The 27763-nt window shown below is 43.1% G+C and overlaps 2 protein-coding genes across 3 annotated transcripts in view; one reads left to right on the top strand and one right to left on the bottom strand.

Moving 5' to 3' along the window:
* Positions 1 to 250: 250 nt before the first annotated feature.
* HVCN1 (hydrogen voltage gated channel 1) lies at positions 251 to 16940 on the top strand. Of its 2 annotated transcripts, XM_075898697.1 has the most exons (6): positions 251 to 403; positions 10965 to 11203; positions 12028 to 12132; positions 13663 to 13894; positions 16040 to 16152; positions 16554 to 16940. In XM_075898697.1, exons 2-6 carry the CDS (start codon positions 11003 to 11005, stop codon positions 16617 to 16619), a joined length of 717 nt encoding a protein of 238 aa, XP_075754812.1. In that variant the 5' UTR covers positions 251 to 403; positions 10965 to 11002; the 3' UTR covers positions 16620 to 16940. The 2 variants fall into 2 exon arrangements, with proteins under 2 accessions (XP_075754812.1, XP_006132641.1); XM_006132579.4 differs by lacking the exon at positions 251 to 403 and having other exon boundaries at positions 658 to 11203.
* The window catches only part of TCTN1 (tectonic family member 1), a 29523-nt gene continuing 18618 nt past the window's right edge, over positions 16859 to 27763 (bottom strand). The window contains exons 6-15 of the mRNA XM_075898696.1: positions 26838 to 26947; positions 24007 to 24027; positions 23489 to 23617; positions 20491 to 20616; positions 20007 to 20089; positions 19426 to 19566; positions 19026 to 19182; positions 18353 to 18478; positions 17810 to 17954; positions 16859 to 17306 (exon numbers count right to left, since the gene is read on the bottom strand). Of these exons, the coding sequence (XP_075754811.1) occupies positions 17811 to 17954; positions 18353 to 18478; positions 19026 to 19182; positions 19426 to 19566; positions 20007 to 20089; positions 20491 to 20616; positions 23489 to 23617; positions 24007 to 24027; positions 26838 to 26947 (1037 nt within the window). The 3' untranslated portion in view covers positions 16859 to 17306; position 17810. The remainder of the gene's footprint in view (positions 17307 to 17809; positions 17955 to 18352; positions 18479 to 19025; positions 19183 to 19425; positions 19567 to 20006; positions 20090 to 20490; positions 20617 to 23488; positions 23618 to 24006; positions 24028 to 26837; positions 26948 to 27763) is intronic.

Genomic DNA, 27763 nt, shown 5'->3' with positions numbered 1-27763 from the left:
GCCATTGCATGAAACCACGGAGCTAGGCATTACCTCGGTGTCTCAATGCACCAGGGTTTCCTTCCCCCGCCACGTCTGCAGCCGGACCCGCGCAGGGCCAGAAACCGGGGGAGCGGAGCGGGGCGGGCCGGGCTCAGACACGCTCCGGGGAGCAAACAGCAGCCGTGGCAATGGGGCGGGGGGGGGAGCTCTGGGCCCTGCCTGCGCAGCCTGGGGCCGGGGCAGTTCGGCAGGAAGAATCCACCCCCCACCCACTTGCACCAATGAGGGGGAAGGGGCGGGGGCGGCGGCGCGTCAGGCCCAGGGTTAGTGCCAGCCCCTGGGGCGCGCGGCTCAGCTGCCCCGGAGCCCGGCGGGGCGGACGCAGCGCCTGGCGGACGCAGGCAGCCCGGAGGCGGACACGGTACCGAGGCTACGGGCTGCGGCTGGGCGGGCAGCGGGGCTCCGCCGAGCTCTAGGCAGGCGCCGGGGGGATGAGAGACCAGGAGCCCCCCAGACCCTGCTCCCGGCCGGGCAGGGGGCGGGGGCGCTCGGGGTCCGCTCCAGCATTTGCAGCTTGTTCGTAGGGAAGGTGCGGGGGGCACCGACCCAGCCTCCCCGCGGGGGACAGGTCTGTGCCTGGGGCAATGCGCCTCCGGGGTTAACGGGGAGGGGAGCGGAACAAGCCCCCGGGCCTGTCCCTGTGATTGCTCAGTGAGCCCATCGCCATGGCCTCTGGTCTCTGCACAGTGCGGCGCCGCAGCAGCGCTGCAGGGTGTCCTCTGGGTGCAGGACGAGTGTGCGTGTCTCCATTTGTATCCATACCCCAGCCTTCCTGTATCCGTACTCCAGCCTTCCTGCTGAGAGAGCCAAGCTCTGCCAGGCCCTTCCTAGTGGACTAACCCAGCGGTTTTCAAGCTATAAGTCTTGGACTGGATGGTGGAATGTGGGGCGCTGGGTCTCATGGCTGCAGGAGGATCAGGCAAGCGGTGGGGGAGCTGCCTGCCTGTCCTGGCACCACAGACTGAGCTGTGCCCCAGAAGTGGCTGACAGCAGGCCCGGCTCTGGAGTGGGGTGGGAGGCATGTGGCCCATAGCGCTAGCTTCAAACTCCCATTGGGAGGAACCTGCTGTTGGGTGCTTCTGGGCACAGTATTGCCTGCCATTCCAGGACAGGAAGCTGCCTTAGGACCCCTGCTGCACTGCTGATGAGGAGGGGTTTGAGGTAAGCCTCTCCTGCCCCAGCCTTGACACACACATTCCCAAGCCAGATCTCCCTTCCACCCCTCAAAGCTCTCACCCCCAGCCCCATGCTGGAACCCACACTCTAGTCAAATGATGTTGGGTTGTGGACACCAACACTCTTCTTCAGCTGGGTCATCATGAGACAAAAAGTTTGAAAACTGCTGGATTAAAGAAAAGCTGCCCTGTTAGGCCACTGCTTGTTATCATGATTAATTTCCATAGGTGTAAAACAGTATTGATGCGTGTCCAGGGCACTGGGTGTCCACATGCAACTATCTGTAAATTCATTTAAATAGAAACATGTAGAATCAATTGCAACCCATCCAGAGGGTGCCCATCCCACTACCCCTTTTCTTGTAAAACAGAGGGAGCGAAGCCAGCTTGGGCACACCTCTGGCTGTTTGGCACTGGGCAGGAAGGCTGGCCCCAAGCTATGTAGGGCTTTAGAGGCTGAACACAGCTCCTTAGATGTCAGCAGGCAACCAGTGCATGTCCTGGAGCTCTGGTGTCATTTGTGCCTGTGAGAAGCCCTTCACAGCAAGGAAACTGCCGTTTGTTGCATTAGGTATGTCTATGCTGCAGCTGGGAATGTGTCTCCCAACCTGGACAGAGGGACTCATGCTAACCCTGTTTGCTGTTTCCAGACTGCTAGTGGTAGCACATCCGCTCAAGCAGTGCCAGGGTGAATCTGTCTGCCCAGGCTGGGAGACACAGCTCAAATGGCTTGACTATGCAGACCCATGTCAATCACAATGCAGCGATCTAGTCTTGAGGTGACAAAAGCATGGATGACAGCAGCCATGCCCTTTTCCTTAAGGAAAGATCACCTCCTCCTGGCTAGGGGCAGCTAGCAAAACTGCAGCTGCTCGAGTGTGCAGGGTAATATAAATATTTAATGCTTGATCTTCATGCAGGGGCTTGCATCAGCCTCTTTAGAAGAACCTCACACAAAATTTCAAGCTTGTTCTTCTTTCCATCTGTTAAAATCTATCCTGAGTTGAGATCAGTGAACAAACAAGTAGTCGGGGGAGGAGGGGTGGTCACAAGCCTAAGAGGGATGGAGCACAGGAAGAGGTTATTGCTAACTGTTGAGCAATTTTACTAGTTAGTGAGTAAACTAGACTTAGATCTTCTGTTTATTTTATGCCATCACCAGTGATTCATGCTGGATTTTGAATGTGTTTGAAGAACATTTCATTGTCTGCAGTGTGTTTATTGTAACAGTTTGAGCATTGATTTTTTTTAATGTCACCTGATAAAATATTGCGGGTTTTTTTGTTACTGTGGCTGAGCATTACTTTCATGTTTTCATTACTTCCTAATTTAAGAAGTGGGTGTAAACGTCGAACTTCACTTACTGTCTGCATGAGAGCTGAGGCTTGACTAGTCACCACAAGACTTTGGGGAAGGTTGAAGCAGAGTGAAACTAAAAACCAAATGTCTTGTGTGATTCTTTCTTGTGGACCCATCTGATTCATACCGGGTTCAATGAAGTCAATGGGAAGGACTCACCAGGGTCAGGCAACCAGAGGTAGATTTCTAACCTGAGTTCTAGCAATGAAAGTGAAGTTAAGGATGTGCACTGAGTAACCGAGGTGCAATGTTGGAGTGGAACTAGTCCAATACAGGAGCTTTCAACCTTTTTCTTTCTGAGCCCTCCCCCTCCCCTACATGCAACAAAAACACCCTGGATCACCTGTGCCACAATGACTGTTTTTCTGCTTACAAAACCCAGAGTTGGCATTACAGGGTAGCAAGCTGGGTAGTTGCTTGGGGGCCCCATTACAGGGCCCCCTGCAGAGCTATTTGACTCAGGCTTTGGTTTCAGCTCCAGGTGGTGGGACTTCAGCTTTCTGCTTTAGGCCCCACCATGTCTAATTCTGGCAGACCACCTGTAACCCCCTCAGTCCCCTAGTGCAGCCTCAGCACTGGGTGGTGGAATGTCGGACACTGGGGCTCAGTGCTGCAGGGGGATCAGGTGATTGTTGGGGGAGCTAAGGCAGCTACTGGCCTGTCTTGGCACCACAGACTATGCTGTGCCCTGGAAGTGGCTGGCAGCAGGCCTGGCTCCTGGGGCGGGCGGGAGTGGAGCGCACAGGACTCCACGCACTGCCCCTGCCCTGAGCACTTGCTCTTCGCTCCTGTTGGCTGGGAATCTGCTGCTGGCTGCTTCAGAGCACAGCAGGGTCTGCGATGCCAGGGGAGGCAGGTAGTTGCCTTAGACCCCCTGCTGCACCGCTGACTGGGAGCCATTCAAGGTAAGCCCCTCCTGCCCCAGCCCTGATAACCCCCCAAAGCCAGAGCCCCCTCCTATAGCCCAAAGCTCCCATCCTCAGCCCCACCTCAGACCCCACACACTAGTCATGTTATGTTGGGACCTGAGCATCAACAATTTTATTCAACTGGGTCATCAGAAACAAAGTGAAAGCTGCGGCACTAATGGGCCCCAAATTCCTGATGATGGCTCAGAAGATACAGCAGTAGCCTGGGACTTTGGACACTTGCATTCAGTTCTTGCTCTGCGATAGATTCCCTGTGTGATCTTGGACTAATTCCCTAGTGTGTCTGTGGCTCATTTCCCCATGTGTGAAATGAGTTTATAGCATTGCTGCACCTCTTCAGTGCACCTGTACAGCTATGTCTACGCCTGCTTTAAAGCCTGGCCATGGCTGGCTTTACAGGCAATGTAGTCACTTTTTATTGCCCAGAGAGAGCTCTCTTGGCAATAAACAAAATGAAGCAAAAAGAAAAGAAAAAAAAACAGAATGAGGGCTGGTAGCTTTGTTTCCAGGTGCAGAGCTGCCTGTATGGTAGCTTTTCAGTGCTAAAACTTCAGTTGGGTGTTTTTTCACGCCCCTGAATAACTAACATTTTGCACTGAAAGTGGCCCTGTAGACACAGCCCTTGGCATGTCTGAGCTCTTCACAGTGGGGGCCAGATAAATATCTAACATAGATTAGTGAAGACTAATAAAACAGAAGCTTCAGGGAGTAGCCGAGTTAGTCTGTACAGAATAAACTTAAACAACAAATGGTCTGGTAGTACTTTGTAGATGGTATCATGAGCTTTCGTGGTCACAGCCCACTTCTTCAGAAGACCGGAGTTTTGAGTTTAGGATGTGCAGACAGACCCAAAATAAAACAGTGACTGTCCCCACCCCAGATCACAACTCTCTGACCAAAAACAAACACAGAACTGCAGTATTTTGCATTTGAAATGTGAAATCTCCAGTGAGCCAAGTTGAAATGGTAAATGTTTGACTAGGGGAATTCTGACTTTGTAAGAGGAATCTTGTTCCTCTTATTTTGGTATTGGGAACAATTTTTTTTTCTTTTGTTTATTGGTGTTAATCTCAGCCCATTTGGTAAGATGCCAAGATCAGCTAAAGAGATGAGAGAAAAAGACAACAAACTATAAAATCAAGGAATTCTTTCCCTGTCTTTCTGGTCACAGGTCTGTCTTTGCAGTTGCCCTTGAGAGGAGCTAGGAGAGTCCATGAGAGGGGTAAAGTCCTCCAAAGACATGGTTTCAACTGTATTTCAGTGAGCTATTTATTCCCAGCCAAAGGAGAACCAGACGCTACAGATTATATTGCAAGGGCAGAAGATGTTCTATAGCAGCAAAGTTGACAAAGATGCAACTCTGCCCTCCCCCCATATTATCCCATCATACACTGGTCTGGCCCATATGCTAGGCCACTTTAGGGTCTGTTCTAAAAACCACTTAAGGCAACACTGAAGGCTCCCCTTAACTTCAGTGGCTTTTGAATTAGATTTCTAATCTGGCTTCATTTTAGGTTTCAGAGCTCTCTGTTCCTTTCCCTAGCTATCTTGAATTTTCCTCCTACAGTTTCTCAGCCTTTGAAGGATTCTCAAGGAAGCAGGATTGTCCCCAAAGCTGTAACTCCAGAGTTTGCTCAGTACAAGTCTTAGTCTTGGTGAAGATCAATGTAGTGACAATTTCACACAGTGCACAATTAATCAGTGGAACTTCCTGCCACAGGATACTATGAATGCCAAAAGTATGACTAGGTTCAAAAAGTACAAGATAGGTATTAGACAAGATGATCAGGGATGTAGCGTCATGCTCTGGGTGTTCCTAAGCTTCTGACTGCCAGAAGGCAATTTCTCCAAAATTGCACTGTTTTGTTCATTCTCCCAGAAGCTGGAGTGGTGGGCTAAATAGATCACTGGTCTGATCCAGTAGGGCAGTTTTAATTCCCAGCCCCTAAGTCCACTCCCCCATTTATTTTAGGATAGGTTGCACTGCTTGTGGATTTCTTTTTCCAAGTCCACATCCTCATAGATTACCATGCAAACTAGGAAGCTGGAACAAAACATGAGCTGTGCATTTCTGTGCTTTATATTTTGTTGAGAAAAGATTGCCGGCTGTGGCTAGATTTTCCTGCACTTCTGTTTTTGATCCACTATTGTCATCCAGTAAGCAAGCTGTAGTAAGAGGCCTTAGTCAGGTGAGGGTTCCTTTATGGGAGGGGGAGCGCAAGCACAATTTTAAATTAAATTCAACAAGACTTTTTGTCATGACCCATTATGTAAACCTGGACAAAGCATAGGGAAACGACAAGACCTCCCTTAGCCATCTGCACAAGTGGGTATGACCCACCCAGGGAAGGTTTATATTCTGTGTGTGGGGCAGAGTTGTTGACTCGAGTCCCATGACTTTAAATCAAGTCGGACTTCAGTTGCCTACGTGACTTGACTTGAGACTCGACTCGGGTTCATTGTTTGTGACTTGAGAGTCGACTTGGGACTTGACTCGAAAGTGACTTTAGGGACTCGAGACTTGACTTGAGACTTGAACTGTAGTGACTTGAGACTAGACTTGGACTTGACAATGACGACTTGAAGACAACACTGGTGTGGGGATTAATATTTTGTGTCCTTTTGCTTTTGATGTCTGGTCACTCCACCCCATGATGCCATCTCTTTTTCTCACAGTTCTTCCGCGTCACTGTTTGAAGAGGTCTCTCTCATTCCTCAGCATTTTGATGAAAGATTTTTCTTGCACTTGTCCATATTTGGGTCATGGAGTAGAAAATGTTTCTGTTTGTCTCTCTCTCTTTGTCACATTGGGTGCACAGTCATTTAAACCAAGGTCACAGTAAATGACAATCCCTCCTCTAAAGAAGAATAAAAAAGATTAAATTTCTATATTCTCTATTCGTTATGTACATTTTATTTTCTACCTCTCCAGTGTCACTGTTGCCCAGCTTCTTAAAGTCAAATACTCCTTATCCTAGACTCTAAAGATATCATTTTCCACAAATGCAGTGCAGATTTTCACAAAATATTTTCAAATTAAGACCCTACTCATTCAATGCACTGTATTATTAGAGAACTCTAATCAAGTGAAACTTCTAAGAGTCAATCTCCTAGTACGCATACATTAATGCAAAACAATACTGATTGGAAATCCTACATAGAGGTCATCTAACATTCATAAAAATGAGTGGTCCCGTGGCATTCTAGGCACTAACTAAAATATATAAAATCATGGCAAAACCCACGTCATCAGATGAATTCCACTCCATTCAATGAAGTGGGTTTTGCCCATAAAAGCTCATGATCCTATACATTTTGGTTAGTCTCAGTTGTCGAAGGCCTACTTGTTGTTTTGAGAGTTATAGACAAACATGGCTACCTCTCGGAGATTATCTAACTTCCATGTGTTATACATTTCACTAATCTTCTATTGATGGTCTTAGTAATTGGGTACCAAATGGAAATGCCTACTTTTGATAGATGAGTATGTCAATAGGGCCTTTTATTTTTCATTGCTAGGTTATGGGATAAGAAGTGTTGATGTTTCACCTCTGTAATGTTTTGATTAGTTTTTAGACATTAGAAGTTTCTAATTCAACTTCCTGCTGTTTGGCAACACACCAGGAACAATTCTCAGACAAGTCGTATAAACACATTAGCTGGATCTGTGCTGGGCCAGGTGCCTAACTCTGCAAGAGAAAGAGGCTCTAAACATTTCTCTAGACTAAACCTCACATTAGCTGTGGTGTTATATCAGGGATGGTGGAGGGGCAAGGAGATATTCTGTACTGTAACCACAGTGACGGGATAGCAGGGGCTATATGGTACCATAGCCATGGTGATTGAGCAGAGGGGATTGAATGGTACCATAGGTATGGTAATTAGGAGGATGGAGGTGAGTGGGTTGTAGGGACACCATAATCATGGTGATGGAGAGGCAGGGGGTTATACGGTATCAAAGAGGCATGTGGGTAGCTGCAGCATGGAACCAGTCAGATTAACTTGTCACATTAGCGGCTCAGATGTTGAGAGAATTTCCCATTTTTGCTGTTGTACACCAGTTGGCAGTAATGCTCCAATCCTGCAAGGAGCAAGTTCAGTGCCTGAAAGTCTGGACTTCCTACTCAAGTTGCTGGTGGGAAGAGAGAAAGGGAATTTTGCAATGATTCAGAAAGGTTGTTAACTTAATCCCTTCTTCCCTAGATCCGTGGTGTGCAACATGATAGCCACATGTGGCTATTTGACGGGTTGAGAATGGCTAGTTTGCTTCAGAATTGGTTGGGCATCATGGGCCTAGATCCTGCAGTGGATCTGCTAAGTCACGCACTTTCTTTTGCAGATTCATGCAGGCTAGTCTCCCCCTCACCTCTTCTGGAGAGCAGCACATGGTAGAGCAGCCCTCTGGCTCCCAAGTTCTCTACTAAGGGATTAGTTCAAGGGATAAGAGGTTACATTCCACTAAGGTGCATGGTAAATGTGGGTCACACCCACAACAAACAAAGACATGCAATAATGAAGACTATTTTAGTTGTAATCTCATTTAAAACTCTACTCCCTGTTGCACCAACAGAGACAGCCCTAGGGCACTGGGTGGGGAGAAGGAGATGGCAGGAAGGGACGGGGAGGATGAATGCCCCCTGCCTATTGCAACAGTGACCTTTTGGTACAAAAAATACCAGGGGAAGAAAAACACAGAAATAGATCACCAGAACCTTTCTTCCTCATTCTCCTGAACAGAACCAGACAGGTAGGTACGGGGTAAAATCCACTGCCTCATAAAGTAGCCAGGCGCAGGTAAGTTAACGTAATTCCCAGGAGTTGAAAGAGTGTGGGAAATGTTCACTCAAATTTTTCCCATCCATATGCAAAATACACTTTATTCTGTGCACCAAGGCATGTGTGGAGGTGCACCACCAGTAGAAACACAGGCTGCCAGCCCTGGGTATTCTAGTAATCAGCTGAGCTGCAGCTGAATCTCTCCTGGGTGTTGCCTCAAGCACCAGCTTACAGGGAACACTGATTCTGGGTTGCTGTCAGTGCTCTGAGAAAGCGGTTCCCAACTGCCAGTCTGCAGACTGGTGCCAGGTGCAAACCACTGGCTGTCAGGCCATGGCAGCTGCCAGAGCTGAAGCTAGCTGTTCACAGCAGCTTTTGGGACTGGGGATTTTGGCAGACTGGTATTGATTTATTTGCATATTCAATAAATATGCAAATAAAATGTTACCAGTCCAGCAAAAGTTTGTGAATGGGTTTGCCAGCTGAGGTATAAAAAAGGTTGGGAACCGCTACTCTGGGAGATACCACAGAACCATCCTTGCTTGTGAAGGTCATGGGGAAAGCAGAAACAAAAAAAAGGACTATGTAGCACTTTAAAGACTAACAAGATGGTTTATTAGGTGATGAGCTTTTATGGGCCAGACCCACTTCTTCAGATCAAATAGTGGAAGAAAATAGGCATGACCATATATTCAAAGGGATACAATTAAAAAAAGTGAACACATAAAAAAGGACAAATCGAATTTCAGAACAGAGGGGTTATGGGGGGGGAGGTAAATGTCTGTGAGCTAATGATATTAGAGGTGATAATTGGGGAAGCTATTTTTGTAATGGGTAAGGTAATTAGTGTCTTTGTTAAGACCAAGGCGTAAAGTGTCAAATTTAAGCATGAACGACAGTTCAGAAAGCAGATGGCATTAGAAACAATAAAGCACAAATATTCTAGACAGCAATCAGGAGAAATATACCCTTGAAGTGAGAGGCAGAAACTTAAGTTTCTGAAGAAATACACTGAAGCATGAAGAATATCTCCATTCCTGAAAATGTGCATAAAGCCATAGTTAAGTAACATTCTGGTTCTATGGCATAAGCCAGGGGTTCTCAAACTTTTTGATACTGCGACCCCCTAAAATACTCATTGAATTTGTGTGACACTCTCTTTCCCCACCAAAGTTGTTAAGCAAAAAAAAAAAAAAGTGGGAGAGCCAAAGAAAGTTGTTAAGCAAAAAAAGCCCCACTCACGCTTGACTCACCCTTCCTGAAGTCACTGTGCTATAAGGAAGCTGCTGGTGCTGCACTCCTCCTCCGGGGCTGACACCCCCTCCCGCAGCGTGCCCGGCACGCTACACAGCTGTGGGAGGGGAGCGCACTTCCGGAATCCCCAGAAGTGGCACAAAGGACCCTGGGGAAGCCAGCAGCTGCAACCCCCCTGTAGGTTGGTTGCGACCCACACTTTGAGAAACGCTGGCATAAGCCAAAGTAGACACAAAATGTCAGCTAAAATTGTGCTGTGTAAAGACAGATGTAAATCAAGCATTTAAAGTGACCAATTTTTCTTGCATTATTTGTCCTGTTTATCTGTCTGCATGCAAAAATATTTGATTTCCTCCAAGCCTATGATAACATGTAGGGCACGTTAAGCAAAGCAAATGATAATGTCTTTGTAATTTTTGCTCAACAGGGTAAATTTCATGCCCGTCTACAAATTACTTGCGATTTTCTAAAAATAACATAACACTCTTGTGCACTGTAATTGTTGGAGAACTTATTTGGCAAATATCCCTAATGGCTCACAGAACACTATGACAAATTTGAAACCCTAGATACAATATATGTGCTACCTATAGTAAAGCATCTGTTGGATAGGAAAGCAGACCTGGGTGTTAACCAGCTTGTCTTCATGGGGTGGTTAAGAATCTGTCAAGATTTGACATTGAAAGAAATCAAGCAGTAAACAGATATCAGTTTCCACTGAGTTGAGCCTCACACCCAGAGGTTTGAGTGTCAGAATGGTTCTGAAATCTGAGCTGTAAGTAGATACAAAATGCCAGTGTTCAAAATGCTTTTTTTCTTTCCAAGTTTCAAAGTCTTGATGAACCTTGTTTTAGGGAAAGACTCAGAGGGGTGGCTGTGTTAGTCTGTATCTGCAAAAACATCTAGGAGTTCTGTGGCACCGGAGACTAACAGATTTATTAGGCATACGCTTTTGTGGGTAAAACCCATCTGTTGAAGTGGGTTTTACCCACAAAAGTTTATGCCCTAGTAAATCTGTTAGTCTCTAGGGTAACTCTATATTACAGGATAAGATTGAATTAAGATATGCAACTTCAGCTACATTAATTGTATAGCTGAAGTCAAAGTACCTTAACTTGACTTTTAGTGCTGTCCACGCTGCAGGAAGTTGAAAGGAGAACACGCTCCCTTCAACTTCCCTTACTCCTCATGGAAGCAGGGCTACTGGCATCTACCGGAGTGCTCCTCTCAATTCGAATGATATTGTCTTCACTAGACCTGCTAATTTGAACCCTGGAAGATTGTCAGTGGTAACTTTGATCTTCTCTCTAGTGTAGATGTACCTGAAGATGCCACAGGACTCCTGGTTGGTTTTGGAAGGAATTCAGCTTCCTGGGAGGTTTCAGGGCAGTGGTTCACATTGCTGAACTAACGTTCTGTTTTCCCACAGTGTATTTCCACAGAGTAATGTCCACTTAACCAAGAGCCATGTCCACGTATCTGAAACACTTCACCGTAGTGGGTGACGACCCTGTGCAGTGGGGCAATGACTACAAGAAATGGGAAGATCAGATGGAGGAAGAAGGTGGGCAGAAGCCAGAAGATTCAACAATCAATGTGAACTCCTCAGTCAGACCTCGTTCTTTCCAGGATGTGATGAAAAAGCTCTTCAGTTCCCACAAATTTCAGGTAGGGCTACCACAAGCCAAGGGCTCAATGCTGCAAAATCTGACTCACCCAAGTAGCCCCACTGAAACAATTGCATTAAAAATTCATCGACTTAGAATACATTTAAAATAAATAAATAAATTTGAACATTGAAGAGGAGAGGATCAGATAAGAACTATTTAAAAGTCCCAGAATCTCCTTTATGAAAATCTGAAAATAATCTGCTGAATTATCAATGTTCTGTCTAAAACCCACCAGACTCAGTTTGAAGTGAGTCAGCATTTCCTGAGATGTGGAGCAATGTAAAGCCTTTATACGTATTCTTCTAAGATTGTGAGGGGGAAGCTAAGTGGGAATTCGCCATGCATTCCTGTGGTGAAGGCTACAGGGATTTCCTGCTGCTGAGTAAGGAGAAATCTTTGGTTAATCTGGAGGGACTGCTGATTATTTTCAATTCTAAATGAGATTGGTTAGTGCTGGAAGTCATCTAAACTGGACAGTCAAGGCCCAGATCCTACAAGGTAAGTAATCCCCATGACATTAATGAGACTATTTTTATGACCAATAAACGTTCCTTTCCCTGAAGCAACTGTCTGTGTTAGTAATGAGGGCACCTAGAATCTTAAATAGGCACACATGGAAACCAATCTAAATACAATAAATCCAACTAGCAATCCAGGGCAGCTTTCATAGCTCTGCTAGTTTCCCAGCCACGGGTCTTGATCAAACTGTACATCTACAGGATGGACAATTTTAGCATATATTTGTTTGTCAAAAGCCCTAAATAGTGCAAATATTAAACAAAAGACTGTATTTATTATCCTGCTGTTTTCCTCTTCTTGCAGATATTGGTTGTTTGCTTGGTTATTTTTGATGCGTTGTTGGTGCTTGCTGAATTGCTTCTGGACTTGAAAATCATCCACCCAGACAAACATGAAATAGCACCAAAGGTAAAATGCAGACAGACATATGCCTGAGTGAACCAGTCTCTCTCCTCGACAGTTCAAATTAGGGAGGCAAACAGAATTCTTCTTCCCAGCAGTCACTGGTATAGGGGGACCTCAGAACTACCAAAGTGGTAGGAGTTGGAGCAGTGGTGAGCAACTTGTGGCTTGTGTTTACCGTTGTCCATGGTTGCCAGATTCTGTTGGGTTTTGTCCATGTCGTTTTTTTCCTAACTGTATCACCCTGCAATTGCAAAACTACTCTATCTTGGGAGACTGTCTTGGTTTGGAAAGTCTTGCAGCCACCCACTGAGATGGAGGGCCACTTGTGCAGCCCACTCACTAGCCTAGCTTGCCCCTCCCTGAGTTGGAGAATACAAAAGATGAAGATTCCATGCAGGGACTAAAGTTGGCACCCTGGCTTCTGCAACATGGGGCAGGCTAATCTTCCTTTCCCCACTCCCTGACCTGGGTCTTGCTCCATAGCATTTGTGTCTACTGATGCTGGAAGCTTTCCTGAGCTGCAGAGTGACATTGCTGTGATCCCAGTCTGTTTAGGCTGTGGTTCTCAACCTGTGGCACATGGGCTGTTTGTGGTCCAGTTAGTACACAGCTGCAGCCCATGTTACATCCCATAGATATAATATTGTATGTGGCCCACATAGCACATTGTGGGCTGCATATGTGGCCCAAAATAGTATAAAGGCTGAAAATCAGTGATTTCATAGTATCTGTGGATAATTTAAGTCTCAGAGAGAGAGCTGTGTTAATCTACAACTTTAAAAACAATTATTAGTCCTGTGGCACCTTAGAGACTAACAAAAAACGTATATAGTTTCATGCACTTTCATAGAAAAAGCCCAGCTTCCATCTCACCTGAAGAAATGGGTTGTGCCCATGAAAGCTCACGGTACTACAGATATATTTTTGTTAATCTCTAAAGGCATGTCTAGAACTACATTTTTTTCCTGAAACGAGATATGCAAATTAGGTGCTAATTTGCGTATCTTCTTTTGATCGCTTTTCCTAAAGTGAATAGTCTGGACACCTTTTTTTGGGGGGGGGGGAGGAAACATTTTTTGAAAAACTGCGTAAAACTCTTTTTTTTTTTTTTTTTTTTTTTTAGAAGAGCGTTTTTTTCAAAAAAGGGGTTTTTCCCCCAGAAAACTGTATCCGGACTACTTTCATTTTTGAAAAACCCGCTTTTGAAAAAGCATTCGGAAGAAGATATGCAAAATTAGCACTAATTTGCATATCTCCTTTCGGGGGGAGGGGGGGAATGTAGTCTAGATGTGCCCAAAGGTACTACAGGACTACTTGTTGCTTTGATAGATAATATGCAAGCGTTTGGTGGCTTCTGTTGTGCTAAGCAGGATCCTTTTATTACGTACATTCAGTCAGTTTGCATAGATATTGTTCAAAGGTGTAAGAGGATTCTGATATAAGAAGGATCACACATAAGACTAATTTGCTAATGTTAATAGTTGTTCGGCTTCCACATATTGCCTGGCTCTCGCTCTCTCTCTCTCTTCCCAGGTATTTCACTACATGAGTCTTTCTATTGTGACCATCTTTTTGGTGGAAGTTGGGTTTAAAATATTCGTCTATCGCCTGGAATTCTGTCACCACAAGTTCGAAGTCCTGGATGCAATAGTGGTGGTGGTTTCATTTATCATCGATGTTGTCCTTCTGTTTCGGGAACATGAATTTCAAGCAGCTGGACTATTGATCCTACTCCGATTGTGGCGAGTGGCCAGAATTATAAATGGTAAGTTTTTATGTCAGATGATTAGTTTCAAGGAAATTGCTGGCTATTTGTACAGTATACTCGATGAATGGTATGGGTATAGGGAGGGGAAAGGAAGTCCAAAGATGTGTGCAAGAGGCACATTTGCAAACCTGGGTCCTGATCTTTAAGCAAATGCCATGTAGGCACAGGTGTTCAACAAAATCTGCATGGGCAGGTGTGTAACCTGAGTTAGTTTGGAATCTCTTTGGGGCAGGGATCATCTGTTTATTGTAATAGCACAGTTCCTACAGAGTGGGGATCCAATCTGTAGCAGAACTCACATGCCAGTCACTCCTGAAATGGGACAAGATAGGCTTTTGTTTTTATATTGAGTGTCTTAATATTTCAAGGGGGAGAGTGTTGTCTCTGTTCTGGGACTGCAGTTCACTAAACTGCATTGTAAAATATGGAATTTTCTACTTTAGCACTTCTCTTGTCACTATTTTTCAGACTGCTGCTGGGGTTGATCTGAATAATAGTCCTTGTGCTACTTGGGATCTTTTCCCATTTGACTCTGGTTTAGTGGTATAGTACTAAGAAGATCTGTACAAGGCAGCTAAGCTGCCCTCAATATGTCACTCTCACAAAAAAGGATTTAGCATTGTTTATATTTTTCCTTGAAATCAGCAAAGAAAAAAATTAAAAGGCTGACAGTGATGTTTCTTCCTCCCTTCCCTTTTGGCACTTTGCTGCTGCTACTGTAACAAAACAGTACACATAAAAAAACCCTCATATACTCAGTAGTTGGAACATTTCCTTCCTGCATCCCAAATCAGCTATTTTTGCATAAAAAAAATGAGGTCCAGCTGGATCTTCCCCCATTTAAGGCTAAAACCTCAAATCTAGGCTTGTACTATAGCCCTTTTACACAATGCCTGCAAATTGACTTTACACAACTGTCCATTAGTTGACACAGTTGGGAATCATCATTTATATAGGACAAAGAGAAAGTATTTCTCTTTATAAGGTGTGGCTGGCACACATTTAAATATAAAATGGCCACCTCCAGGGGAAAAGGAGAATAAATTAACTTGGAGTAGAAAGCAGACATTGACCTTAATCTGTAGTGAAGGTTGGAGAGTGGCCTAGAGTGAATCTTGAATGATGTGTATATAAGTCACTGTCACTGCTATCACAGTCTTGAGATGTAATCTTAGTTGAAACTAAACATTTTAGTCATGTCTGCTTGTAAATATATGAAAGGGAGTTCTTATCTTTGGGGTTTTGCTTCCTCTTCCCTTTTGATTCAGATCTCCCTAATGTTCATAGCAGGAGTCTGTTGTACAAACAAATAAATGGAGCTAGATTGCTCACATTCCCTGAATTGCTGGAGAGTGTGCCTGTAGCCATGCTGTCGCTGGAAGGAACAAGCTTAGACACCGGGTGGGGATTCTGGCTCAGGATTCCATAGTTTTCAGGTAGTGTTCAGACACTGTCTCTGTATTGGGAAAGCATTCACTTCCAGGTGGAATTGCTGATCTGAGGGTCCGCTGCAGTCATCAGGTACATATGCATGCCCTGGGAGGAAGTTGAGTCTATGCAAAAATAAAGTGGAGATATTTGCATTCTTATTTTTGAGAGGCATGAACTGGAAAACCAGGGCTGTGAAGTATGTAGAACCAGCTCCAGTAAGATGGCATATGGTAGCAGGTACACATAGCATAGGAGGCAAGCTTTAAGATTATAATGTGTGTCATTCAATTGGAGGCTCCTGAGGATAGGAACAATTTGATGATGCAGTTCTTTGTAAAGGGCTGGTAAAATGACTATTGCCTCAGTTACCGGGGAGGAATTATACTTAATGGTGTAAAGGAAAGACACTTGTGTCAAAGGAAAATGGAATGGCCTTCTTCCGGAGGCATTTAAGGAGAAGCTAAAAGCTTTAAAGAGACAAGTAAAATCCTGGTCCAGGTCACACTGGAGCCCTTGGATCTATACTGGCTGGTCAGTGCTTTATCTTTCTGTGTGAGTGGGGTTAAAATGAATACTTGCTCTCCTCTGTGAAAGGCCACATAGATATAAAGCAAATTATTTGAGCACAAACCACAGATTCTTATTAACTTGAGTCTGCTAGTGTCTACTGATTTACTACATAACCCGAATCCTCCATGCTTTGTTTCCTAGGAATAATTTTATCAGTAAAGACACGCTCCGAACAACGAGTGTCAAAGCTGAAGCAAGCAAATCTGCAACTTGCTACAAAAGTTGAGCATCTTGAACACAGCTGCATAGAGAAGGTAAAAACGCTAATAAATATAAACAGCTGTGGGAACTGGACTACAATCTTTTTCCAGTAACTAGCTATGTGGGAGATGAAAGGCCATGGTGATACTGAGCTCTGTTTTATCCCAGCAGCATGATTTGGGATGTACTTTAGCCACAAAATCTACCCAGCTCCCATCTAGTTGATATGAGAGCACATTGGGGCTTCCTATAACCATAAGGATCTATTCAAACATTTCTAATTCCCTTCTGTGGTGTGGGTAAGCCCCTATTTAATTTAATAATGCCTTGTTAAAGAGCTGTGCTGTTTCCCTGCTGGGTGGCTATTTTTTTGGAAATGTGAGAAGAGCTCTTTGGTTGTAGCTTGGGAAGTGTTTTAAGATATGAGCTAAATTTATGACTTTATTTCCAATAGGAACAAGAAATTGAAAGACTCAACAAGCTGTTACAACAGCATGGACTTATCCACAAACCACAATAAAAGACTGGCTGTCTAGAGTGAGAGAAATCCTTCCATGAGGAAATTCCAATGCAACAAATACTAGTTTAATGATCCTTTGTTGACATCCTTTGTTGACTGAGATATTTTATATACCTCCATGACCTCTTGTATAAGCACTGTCTCAATGAGATTTAATCAAAAAAGAGTCTAGTTAAAGGTGTTAGTACAGGTAGTCTTACAACAGATTATTGAAAAATTAAACACATTCTCCCTTAAAATTATTGCATAAGTCTTTAATTATATAGCTGTATAGTCACTGCTGCAACAAGTTTAATAAAGTTAGATCTTTACAAAGCTGTACATATTCGGGGCAGAATTTATTTCAAGGAATTGCTATTTTTTCTTATTTCTCTTCATTTGCAGTATTGGAGGAAGGTTGTTTAGTTTACATGTTAACATTACTATGTCTCTAAGCCACCTCCCATTTGTGTTCTGTCAGAGTAGCTTCCTCATTAATTTTTGCTTTGGCTGTATCATCCTGTTCTTGGATAGGATTCACTTCCAGAGGTGCTGCTGTATTTAATTGTGCAATTAATCCCAATACCAGCATGTGAAATTTTGAACAAGAGCAGAACCATATCGACTACATCCAGGTAACATAGGAGTCTTCAACAGCAGGCTTGAATACTCTGCAGGTCTTGTTCTTCATTCTCAATTGCATGTGGGCTGGGAAAAAAGGGAACTGCATAAATAAGGCTCTTAAAATAAAACATTAAAGCAGAAGAGTGTAAAAATGAGCTACTGAAGATGATTATGCTCCGAAATAACCTCTCATAAGATTATTTCAGCTAGCACAATTGTTTTAGTCTCGCTGCAAACTTGACTAAGCTGCTGGAAAAGGCCCACACAGTGAATGCATTCTTATTATGTGTGCAGGCACAATTTGAAGTGTGGAAACTTGATGGTTGGGATTTCAAAGAACACTTGTTATTGGCAAAATTGTTCCCATTGATTCCCATGCAAACAGATCATTGAATAATGAGGACATTGGAAAAGCCCTAGCCTTCCTGGTTATCTTTTTAAAGGGTGTTTAATTTCAAGCCTTCAGAGTTATAATAAGTATATTTCCTACTATCTTTAAAAGCAGGTGCAGCGGACAGCTTTGCTCATCTAATGCTAAGTGATAATTTAAGAAAAAGAACTTGAATGGGTTTTGGGTGTATACTTACATTAAATAAATGGAAAGAAAAAATCAAATGGTAACTTGGCATCAATAGTTGGTTTAGCTTTATAGCCTGGCTCTGCAGGTGTAGAAACATCAACAAAAGTAACAGAACTTGCTATCTGAATAGTCCTTTCACTTCCAAAGTTACTCTGCAATAAAGATACAACTACCTCTTAGGCTCGCCCTGGATTTATACAGATGATTTTTCACTAGGTATTAAATATTTAGCAGTCACTAGTAACAGATATTTTTACATCACTGAATTTCCTTTTTTGAGAAGTGTGTGCAACTTCACTGGAAACTTGTTTGTAGCAAGAATCCTATTGCTATGTTTGTTGGATGCAATACATTATTTTATTGCAATGCAAAGAGACCAAATTTTATGCTGATCTTTCTAAAACACGAAGGGAAACATAAGAGCAACAATGATTATATAACAAGGTCTTTGTCCTGCATAATTTACAGGTAATGTTTAATTAACAGCCACCTCTAGCATTCTAAAGACCCACATTCTTCCACTCTTAAATAAAGCTATTTAACCATATACCTGGGCCAGTGCAGCAGTAATGACCATTGCTGAGACATTCATGATTTTAGCTTGTGGGTTGACCAGAGATCCATATTTAGTCCACTTCACTTCTATTTCAAATGATACTGGGATTTGGCAGAGGCCCTGAAAATGTATATTCATTATTGTTTCATTCATTGTATTAAGCTTATACAGTCCCAACAGCAAGATATTTAGGGCTTAATTAGAATTAAATAGCAGCACAGGATTGGTGGCTGGAAACAAACTTTATGGGGCCCCAGGAAACATGGCCATACCCATGATGCTAGTCCACAGATGTTGCCAGACCAGAGTGTGTTGGATTAGAGATGTTCAACCTATACTATTCATGCAATCATAAAAGCATTTGCATCCTCATCTGGTGTAAATCATTGTAGCTTCACTTTTTACTGTGGACTTCAGTGCCCATTTACAGTAGATGAGATTCACGTTTTTTAAGCCACCATCCAAATTAAAAAGCCACAGAGACATTCTAGGGCAGTAAAAAATATGTCTGGGATAGCAGGAATTCCTATAAGGAAAGCTCATGAATACAAGTTGAGAAAATAGTTTTATTAACAAACAAGGTATACATGATGGAAAAACAATGAGATTCTGCCAGAATGAATCTAAACTAGCGTGAATGTTCTAAAAAAACATCAGTTATTTTCACCTGCTCTGAAGACTGGACATAAGTGATTGGTACCCAGTCCAATACATCTTGGGCCTGAGAATTTCCAAATGAAGCTACATATTCTGGAAAATTTTGTCCTTTCAGTACATTCAAGATGATACTGGCCAACAGTTGACAGTCTGTATTTGCAGTGATTCTTTCAGAAAAGAAAAGATCAATTTTAAGTAAAATTTTGGACATTAGCATAGCAACACAGCTATTCCAAGACAATTTCATTAAATTAAAAACTAAGTACATGGCATCTACCTCCACTACTGGTACACTATACAAAAGTTTTAGCATCTGAACAAGTTATCTAACCAGGTAAGTGGAACCTGATTACTAGCGGACTATAGCTTGAGAACAGGCTGATACATGCTAAATGGAATTACCCTCTTACCTTAGTTTACAACCAGATATCGTATTATAACCAAATAATACCGGGGTTCTGACTCCTTCTACAGCTAGACAGTCTTGGTTAGATGAGCTTTGCAAAATAGTAAGTTGATCATATATATTACTGCTCTGAATAATGCCAGATGTAACAGCAGAGAGTTAAGGCAAAATATGAAATATTATGAAGTATGTATCCTTAGAAAAATACTGACTGTAAGTGAAAATGCTACAAGATATTCTGTAGGTAGTTTAGAAACATTACTAGAGTTCATAATTAGAACGTGATCCTGTTTCCTTAAAAGTCGGTGAAGGATACAGCTCTCACTGACTACAGTAGTAAAGGAATGAGCCATTATATATTACTGAAATATGGGCTTGCAGGAATGCATAATTATGGGGAAAGATGTTATAAACTATATCTAATAAATTACAGTGATGTACCAAAATAGGTGGGCAAGTAGATTTTGTGCCTTTTTACCATTAAGATGGTTAATGCTTACATTTCATTCACTGAGCCATAGTACTTCTCTTGGCAAGAAGCTTTATCAGAGCTGCATAAGCCACATTTAGATATGAAAAGGATATCCAGGAGGTTTGAATCCTGCCCTCAGAGGCAACCCGATACCATAGCCAGGATTTCCGCTAAGAGGTACTGGCTTTGTTTTTACCTGTAACAAACCGCACAGCATTAGTTCTTAAGTTTTTCTTAAATGTTTGGAAGACAGACAGTCAAATTCATGTAGAATTAATTTTCTGGAATAGTTTGAAAATATCAATCCATAAAAGACTTCTGTCTAGGACTACAAGATTGCTTACTGAAATTAGAAACACACTTTGCCTTAATTACACACACATGACTAGTGTCACCTGATTAACTTTCAAAAAGGAAAAACACCAAAGCATTTGGAGGATGTTAATACAATTCTGAAATTCTGCCTTGCTCATGCACCCAGTGTAAACTGTGTGTGTGGGAATGAGAGGAGAGTTACTGGAAATTAATTCTGATGCAAGTTTAATAAGGTTTGTTGTTATCTTTCAGCAAATCACCTGTAATATCTTTAGACCTTACCTGAGTAAAACTGATTTTGAAGCTTTGCTGTAGTGGAAGCATTGCATTGTTAATTGTCCCCAGAACAAAATAAACTGCTGCATGTATTATTTCTCCTGCATCTGTGTATGTGATAGAATAGCTCACCTGAAAACAGAGATTTCATATTGATTAGAAGAACATGTAAAAACCAGACCATAAACACAATCTTTCCAAACTTCTCCCCTCTTGTAGGGATAAATGTGCTGGAAGAACATCACTACTATCATTTAGACATATGCTCTGCCTTACAATACTCTTGTCACATGGCTGAAGTGTGGCAGGATTTGAACCATTAATGGGTGATCATTTACAGTATCAACATACTAGTAGAGCTCTGCATAGATAAAATTTGTATCTGCATCTGCGTCCATATCCACAAAAATGAGCTGCAGATACTGGAATTCATATCAACAGATGCAGATAGAAAGTGGATATCCACAAGATTTGCAGGATAGTACACATTAAAAGTCAGACATATCTGCATATGCAGGGCTCACCAAGCGTTCGCGAACCCCGCTCACCAGCTGCATGGTTCAGCACACTGCACATGCGCAGACTGCGCTGCGCATGCACTTACCATGCTGCGCAGCTGTGCCGGCTTGTAATCTACTCGCCACAGGCGAGTAGATTACACTAATTGTCGAGCACTGTGCATATGGTTTTATAAAAAGTTAGGCTACATCTAGACTACAAGCCTCTTTCGAAAGAGAGCATCTAGACTACAAGTAGATTTTTTGAAAAAGCGAGCTGCTTTTTCGAAAGAGAGGCTAGATGTTCTCTTTCGAAAAATCAGTTTGCATTCAATAGCACCTTTTTTTGAAAGAGTACTTTCGAAAAAAGGCATTATTCCTTGTAAAATGAGGTTTACCGTGATTGAAAAAACTGCCGCGTTCTTTCACTTTACTTTCGAAAAAACGCGGCTGCAGTCTAGATGCGAAAAAACCCTGTAGTCTAGACACACCCTGAATGTGCATGAACTAATGGAGTCTTGGAGGAATAAAATAACCTCTCTATTCTTGCTTTTCCCCTTAACAGGAAGAAACTTTGGGAGACTGTCTAGTTATTCTATCTTCCCCTTCATCTACTGCCTATCTCAGTGGTTCCTAACCTTTTTTATACCAAGGACTGGCAAACCCATTCACAAACTTTTGGCAGACCAGCAACATTTTATTTGTGTATTTGCACATTCATTATGCAAATAATGAATATTCAGATAAAATGTTACCCATCTGCCAAAAGTTTGTGAATGGGTTTGCCAGTCCACAGTATAAAAAGCCCCGGCCCCCAGAGCCACCCTAACCCCTGGAGCCCCTCACCCCTCTACAATGCCAGCCACTGACTTCAGAGTTCCCTGCACCCAACCCCAGTGCAGAACACTTCCCTGTACAGCAAGAAGGCTGCATGGAGCCCGCAGCATGCTGGGTCCCTGTCGAGCGCCGTGGCAGCTGGGCTCCATGTGACACTCAGTCCTAGCTGAGTGCTGTGGCAGCCAGGCCCATGCTGAGTACAGCTGCAGTGCTCGGCTGTGGCCAAGCACCACATAGCACCCAAATGCTGCAGTACTCAGCTGCGGCCAAATGCTATGTGGCAGCCAAGCTCCACACAACTGAACACTGTAGCTGCCTATGACGTGGTCTTGTCAGCAAGGCAGCCACCAGAGATGGAACTGGGGATATGGTGAGGCTGCCCCAATAGGGACAGTCTCACTGTAGCCTGGCTCCATCTGTAGCACACCCGGTTGCCCGCATGGGGGGTGGACACTCTGCAGAAGGACTGTGGGGAGCAGGCCCTGAGCAGCAAGGGAGGAGGCAAAAGTAGGGCAGAGAGCTTTACTTGAGGTGAGCCTATGGGTCACAGGACTCAGAAGGACCAGTGGGTGGCCGTGTAGCTGGCTGCTCCCTGTTCCTTCCCTGCCTCAAGCAGTCACACACTCAAAGCAGGACCAGAGGAGTGAGCAGCGCAGCGCTTTGCCTCCCTATGCAGACCAGCTCCTGGCAGGCTGACCATGCAATCCATACATTCAGCAAAGCTTTTACAGGAAGCTGGGCCCCTGGCATGCTGCTCTGCTTTGGGATGCACTGTGGTGAGCCTCCATGTCCTATGGGAAAGGAGAGGGGGCAGGGATGGAGGCCACTTACTGGAAACACTGGAGCAATGGCAGGGAGGGGACGCCCAGCCCTGGGAAAACATCCCTGTCTCCTGGAAGCTAGGGTGGAAGCTAGACCGGAGGTGGTTGAGCATTGTACTCCCTCTCTGGAGTGCTCTTTAGATGGGGGAGTCCAGCTGTTGGTTGCTCCTCCTGAATCTTCTGTCCACTCGCTGTCACCCGGTGATCAGCGGCTGGGTGCAGCCTGAGAGGAAGAGGGGGCACCATGGCACTGACATGCAGCACATAGCTGCCAAGAGCACCATGAAGTTTGAGACAATTTAAAATTTGAGGCAAATGTAACAAAAATCAATATCAGTTATCCAGTCTCCTCAAAACTGAGGAAGGTTTTCAGTCTCCTCAAAAATGATTTTCTGACACCATGTCTCGTACTCACTGTCCCATATCAACCCTCAAGTTTACATTTTTTTAAAATAACTGAAGAGCACTGTACCAAGCCAGCCAGCACTTCAATATTATTCTACATATTCCTTCTTCCCTTTAGCTTCTTGTCTCAGATTCATCTTAGAGTCTAAGCCCCTTTAGAGAGAGTCTGTATCTTCTCTATGTAAACTGTCACACACAAGTAATAAATATTAAGCTATAATAGATGGATTTTATCCCACCTCTCCATTTTGCATTAGTGTGCATTTCCAATCCAGCTGCAGGTGCCATACTGTATACTGTAAGGCTTTGTTCTCCCAGAGTTACAGGTTAGCTGGAACAGTCATGATTTCCAATGGTTTGAGAACCAGGAGTGAAGTAGGAATGATGTATCATATCACATGACTTTCGTTTAATACAAAGAGGAAAAACAATTTGTGCCCTTACCTCAAGAACAACATTTATGCACATCTGACCATCCAAAGACATGGGGAGCAAAAGAACACTACTGCTTTTAAGCAGAGTACGTGTTCCATTCAGAGACTGGACAGTTATGGTCTGGACAGTAATATTAACCTGAAACATAAACAAGTGTTATTTCTTAAATACTAAGTATAATTGAACTGTTAGGTATGTACAATGATCCTGCCTGAATGACTGATACTTTTTCTTGTTTAAAAGAAATCCAACTGTTATAATAACTACATTAACATGGGGATTCAATCACCAGAATTAATAAATCATCTTGGAGTATAGCTCCAAGCTCGTGAAAACCTTTTCACTTGTTAACTATGCCCTTGCTGACAGAAGACATAGTAATTGGCTTAAAGTGCATATTTTGCTTGGATTAAACAGTAAGAGTGAAATAGTGGCCCCATTGAAGACAGCAACAAAACTCCCATTGACGTCAGTGGAGCCAGGATTTCATCCAAAGCGCATCTCATCTAAGAAATAATATTACTTACCATCTGACTTGACTTAGGTACCTACAGGAAAAAACAAAAACAAGCTATTTCACACAACAGCCACATCATTAGTTAAAAATAGCAGATAAATAAAAAGTAAGTAGTTAAGACTTAATTGCTTTGTCTATTTCCTTCTCCTTTACCAACAATTATCTAACAATACAGTGGCTTTCACATCAAGGAAGTTAACTAGAAATACCATACATTATCCTCCCTGACAAAATGTTAGCTACTCCTCATGACTTACGGGCATAATTCTTGTAGAACTTATGGCCTGCTCCAGTACCCATTGAAATCAATGGAAAACTTCCTAGATTTCAGTGAATCAGACCCCAAACTGTGGCTAACCTCCCACAAACAATCATAAATTCAGCAAGGAATAGGTGGATCTAAGATTTCCTTAAAAGGTAACCAAAACTTGATGTCTGTTCTTACTATTTCAAATATTACCTGCCTTTTTGCAACACAAAGCCTGATGATAAAGTGAGCAGGAAACACTATGAAAATCAATTGTACCAAAACACAACTTTAGAAATGGCATTTCTACTTTACATAATGCAAGCTGAACCTCCCAAATCTGAAACTCTGTGGACCAACAACATCTGTGGTTTGGAAGGACCATGGATGGATGTTGCTTGACCAGAGAGCCTTGGAGGCAAGGAGCATGAGTCAACTGGGAATCCTGCGAGTGTTGCAGAACTTCAGCTGGGCCAGCAGGGTCTGGTTCTGCAGTGGGTGGGGAGTCCAGCCCCAAGAAGCCCCAGCGGTGGCAGCCTGGAGGAATCCCTGGCCCGAACAGGGAACCATGGTGGAAGCTGGCCCCAGTCAGGAGGATTCCCCACCCCAGCTGGGAACCCCAGTGGCAGTGAGGTTGGGGCTGGCTAGAGAGTTCCAGTCTGAGGAGGCTGGCCCTGGGGGTCCTGGCGTAGGGCTGGCAGCACGGTGGGGAGCCCAGGGTCCGGCAGACTCTATGGTTTGTACTGAGTGTGCTGGATCAGGGAGATCCAATCTGTAGTTGTTTGCATGTTAGACTGCTTAGCTTACTGACAAGAGTTTATGCTGCAATATTTCTACAATGCTCCACAAGCATCAAGATAGATTCTTATATTCTTCATTAAAATTACCAACTAAATCTTATTTTTTGTTGGCAGTGGCACACAAAGCAGAATCAGAAATGTTTAGGTCATGGGTCTGTTTGCAGTGGTCTCAAGATAGGCTTAGTATATTGAGTAAAACTGATGGAGATTTCACAGAGAAAAATAAGGAATACCTATGTGTCATTTGTGAAACCATGACTAAGTCCAAGGCTTAGTGCTTTCATAGAATCATACACTCATAGAATCATAGGACTGGAAGAGCTCTTAGGAGGTCACCAAGTCCAACCAGGACCAACCCTAACTAAATCATCCCAGCCAGGGCTTTGTCAAGCCAGAACTTCAAAACCTCTAGGGATGAAGATTCCACCACTTCCCTAGATAACCCATTTCAGTACTTTACCACCCTCCTAGGGAAATAGTATTTTCTACTATCCAACCTAGACCTCCCCCACTGCAACTTAAGACTATTGCTCCTCATTCTGTCATCTGCCACCACTGAGAGCAGCTTCTCTCCACCCTCTTTGGAACTCCCCTTTAGGTAGATGAAGGCTGCTATCAAATCCCCCCTCAATCTTCTCTTCTGCAGACTAAATAAGCCCAAATATCTCAGCCTCTTCTCATAACTCATGTGCTCCAGTTCCCTAATCATTTTTTTGCCCTCCATGGGACTCTCTCCAATGTGTCCACATCCTTTCTGTAATGGGGGCCCCAGAACTGGACACCATAGCCCAGTTGTGGCTTCACCAGTGCAGAATAAAGGGGAATAATCACTTCCCTAGATCTGTTGGCAATGCTCCTACTAATGTACCCCAATATGTCATTAGCCTTCTTGACTACTATTAACTCATATCCTGCTTCTCCTCCACTGTAATCCTGGTCCTTTACTGCTGAACTGCTACTTAGCCAGACCGTCCTCAGCTTGTAGTGGTGTTACAAAATGTCTCCTTTTTCTTTTTCATGGAGAATAAGACAACAATAGGAAGATGATTCATTGTTGAAAAAATAAGTTTTAAACTAGAACAACAGTGGGTTTAGACACCAGCAAGTTTTTGTCTTGCAACAGTTAAAAAGGGAACTGAGGGACAGTTATGTCCATCCTGCCTTTTATAAGAGCATGAGGAAGCAGAGAGCACTGGTACAGCTCAGACACTGCTATTAAAAAATAACCTATATGAGTCCATGAAACTCATGTGCATCTAGAGTAGGACCCACACACTTAAGAACATCAATGTGATTCTAACAAAACCCTGGCAAATGCCAGATTAGACACTCTAACCCAGATCCTACAAAAGTATGTAGGTGCCTAAATTCCGGTGAAATCAAATGAGGAGCCTAAATATTTTTTAAAATCTAGGCTCCTGACAACAAGCTTTTTATGAATGCCTAGGCTTGCACATCAAAAGTGAAAAATGCTGGCTCTACAATAAGTCCACTAGCTCAGCAACAGAAATCCTAGAATCATGCACAAACTCACATCTTTCAGGTCATCTTTTAACTGTCTCCCCCCAAAAAATGCTTCTCCATGCTGAGTCTGAAGGGAAGATAGGAGGAATGGCTATTTCTACAAGATACGATGATTATAAGATTTTTTCCTAATCCCACTTAAACTCTTATATAACGCAACAATTATCTCACTTACCTTACGAAGTGGAAATTACATAATTCTAAATATGTGAAATGATAAGAAATAAAACCAATTGCCATCCACCTAATGTGTTTCAAAACCCTACTTACTGCTAAAATGCTGGAGTTAGTGTAGAACAGCATACTAAGTGCTTGAATAGTGCTGCAATTGCCCATATTTATCATTCTACTGCATTTCACAGCCTGGTTTACTAGAAAACCTGTAAAAATCACAAAGTATTACTGTGAAAACTAGAGACAAAAATTATGAAAAGCAAGAGATATAAAAATCTCAAGTAAGTGCAACACAGGAAGGGAATATGAAGTAATTATTAGCTGTCAATTAAAAGGTTGTTTATTAACACTTCCATACAAGCATATGACCATGTCTTAGAATCAATGAGCATTAGACAACCTATTCTACAACTGTAGCTAAAACAGTTTATCACATTCATAGCGAAAATCCTCATACTTCAGGTTAAATTCAAAACTAACTGTCATCGAAGGCAAAAAATTAGGGAATATTTTCCATTTCTTTGGCATTTTTACTTTTGTTTAGAGACAAAAAAAAGAATCACACTTTTTCACATAAAGAGATATATTTATCTATTAGAACTGTCGTTGAAAAGTCATTGAATCCAGACCCCTGCCTTCACAGCAGGACCAAGTACCATCCCTGACAGATTTGACCCAGATTCCTAAATGACCCCCACAATGATTGAACTCATAATCCTGGGTTTAGCAGGCCAATGCTCAAACCACTGAGGTACTTCTGTGAGGAACTGCCTTGGTTTCAGTGAAGATTCCTTTCAAGAGTTGCAGGACTGAGTCTTTCGTCACATACCCCATCCCTCCTTCACACTAATTCTATTGCATCCATAAGGCCATAAGCTGTTTCAGAAATGGAAAATAAACCCATTAATGGAACTCGGTGATCTATACCACTGAGTTCACTCACTCTCACTCTTTCTGTATACAGGCAGTCCCTGGGTTACATACAAGATAGGGACTGTAGGTTTGTTCTTAAGTTGAATCTG

Source organism: Pelodiscus sinensis, chromosome 15, assembly GCF_049634645.1.
Source record: "Pelodiscus sinensis isolate JC-2024 chromosome 15, ASM4963464v1, whole genome shotgun sequence".
NCBI lineage: Eukaryota > Metazoa > Chordata > Testudines > Trionychidae > Pelodiscus > Pelodiscus sinensis.
Note: the sequence above shows the minus strand (reverse complement) of the source record. Positions and strands in the feature narration are given on the sequence as shown.

Excerpts from the sequence above, each read along its gene's own strand:
- HVCN1 (XM_075898697.1), top strand. The coding sequence starts at position 11,003 with ATGTCCACGTATCTGAAACACTTCACCGTAGTGGGTGACGACCCTGTG. Across the intron at positions 13,895-16,039 it reads AGTGGCCAGAATTATAAATG|GAATAATTTTATCAGTAAAG; the intron begins GTAAGTTTTTAT and ends TTTGTTTCCTAG. Across the intron at positions 16,153-16,553 it reads AACACAGCTGCATAGAGAAG|GAACAAGAAATTGAAAGACT; the intron begins GTAAAAACGCTA and ends TATTTCCAATAG.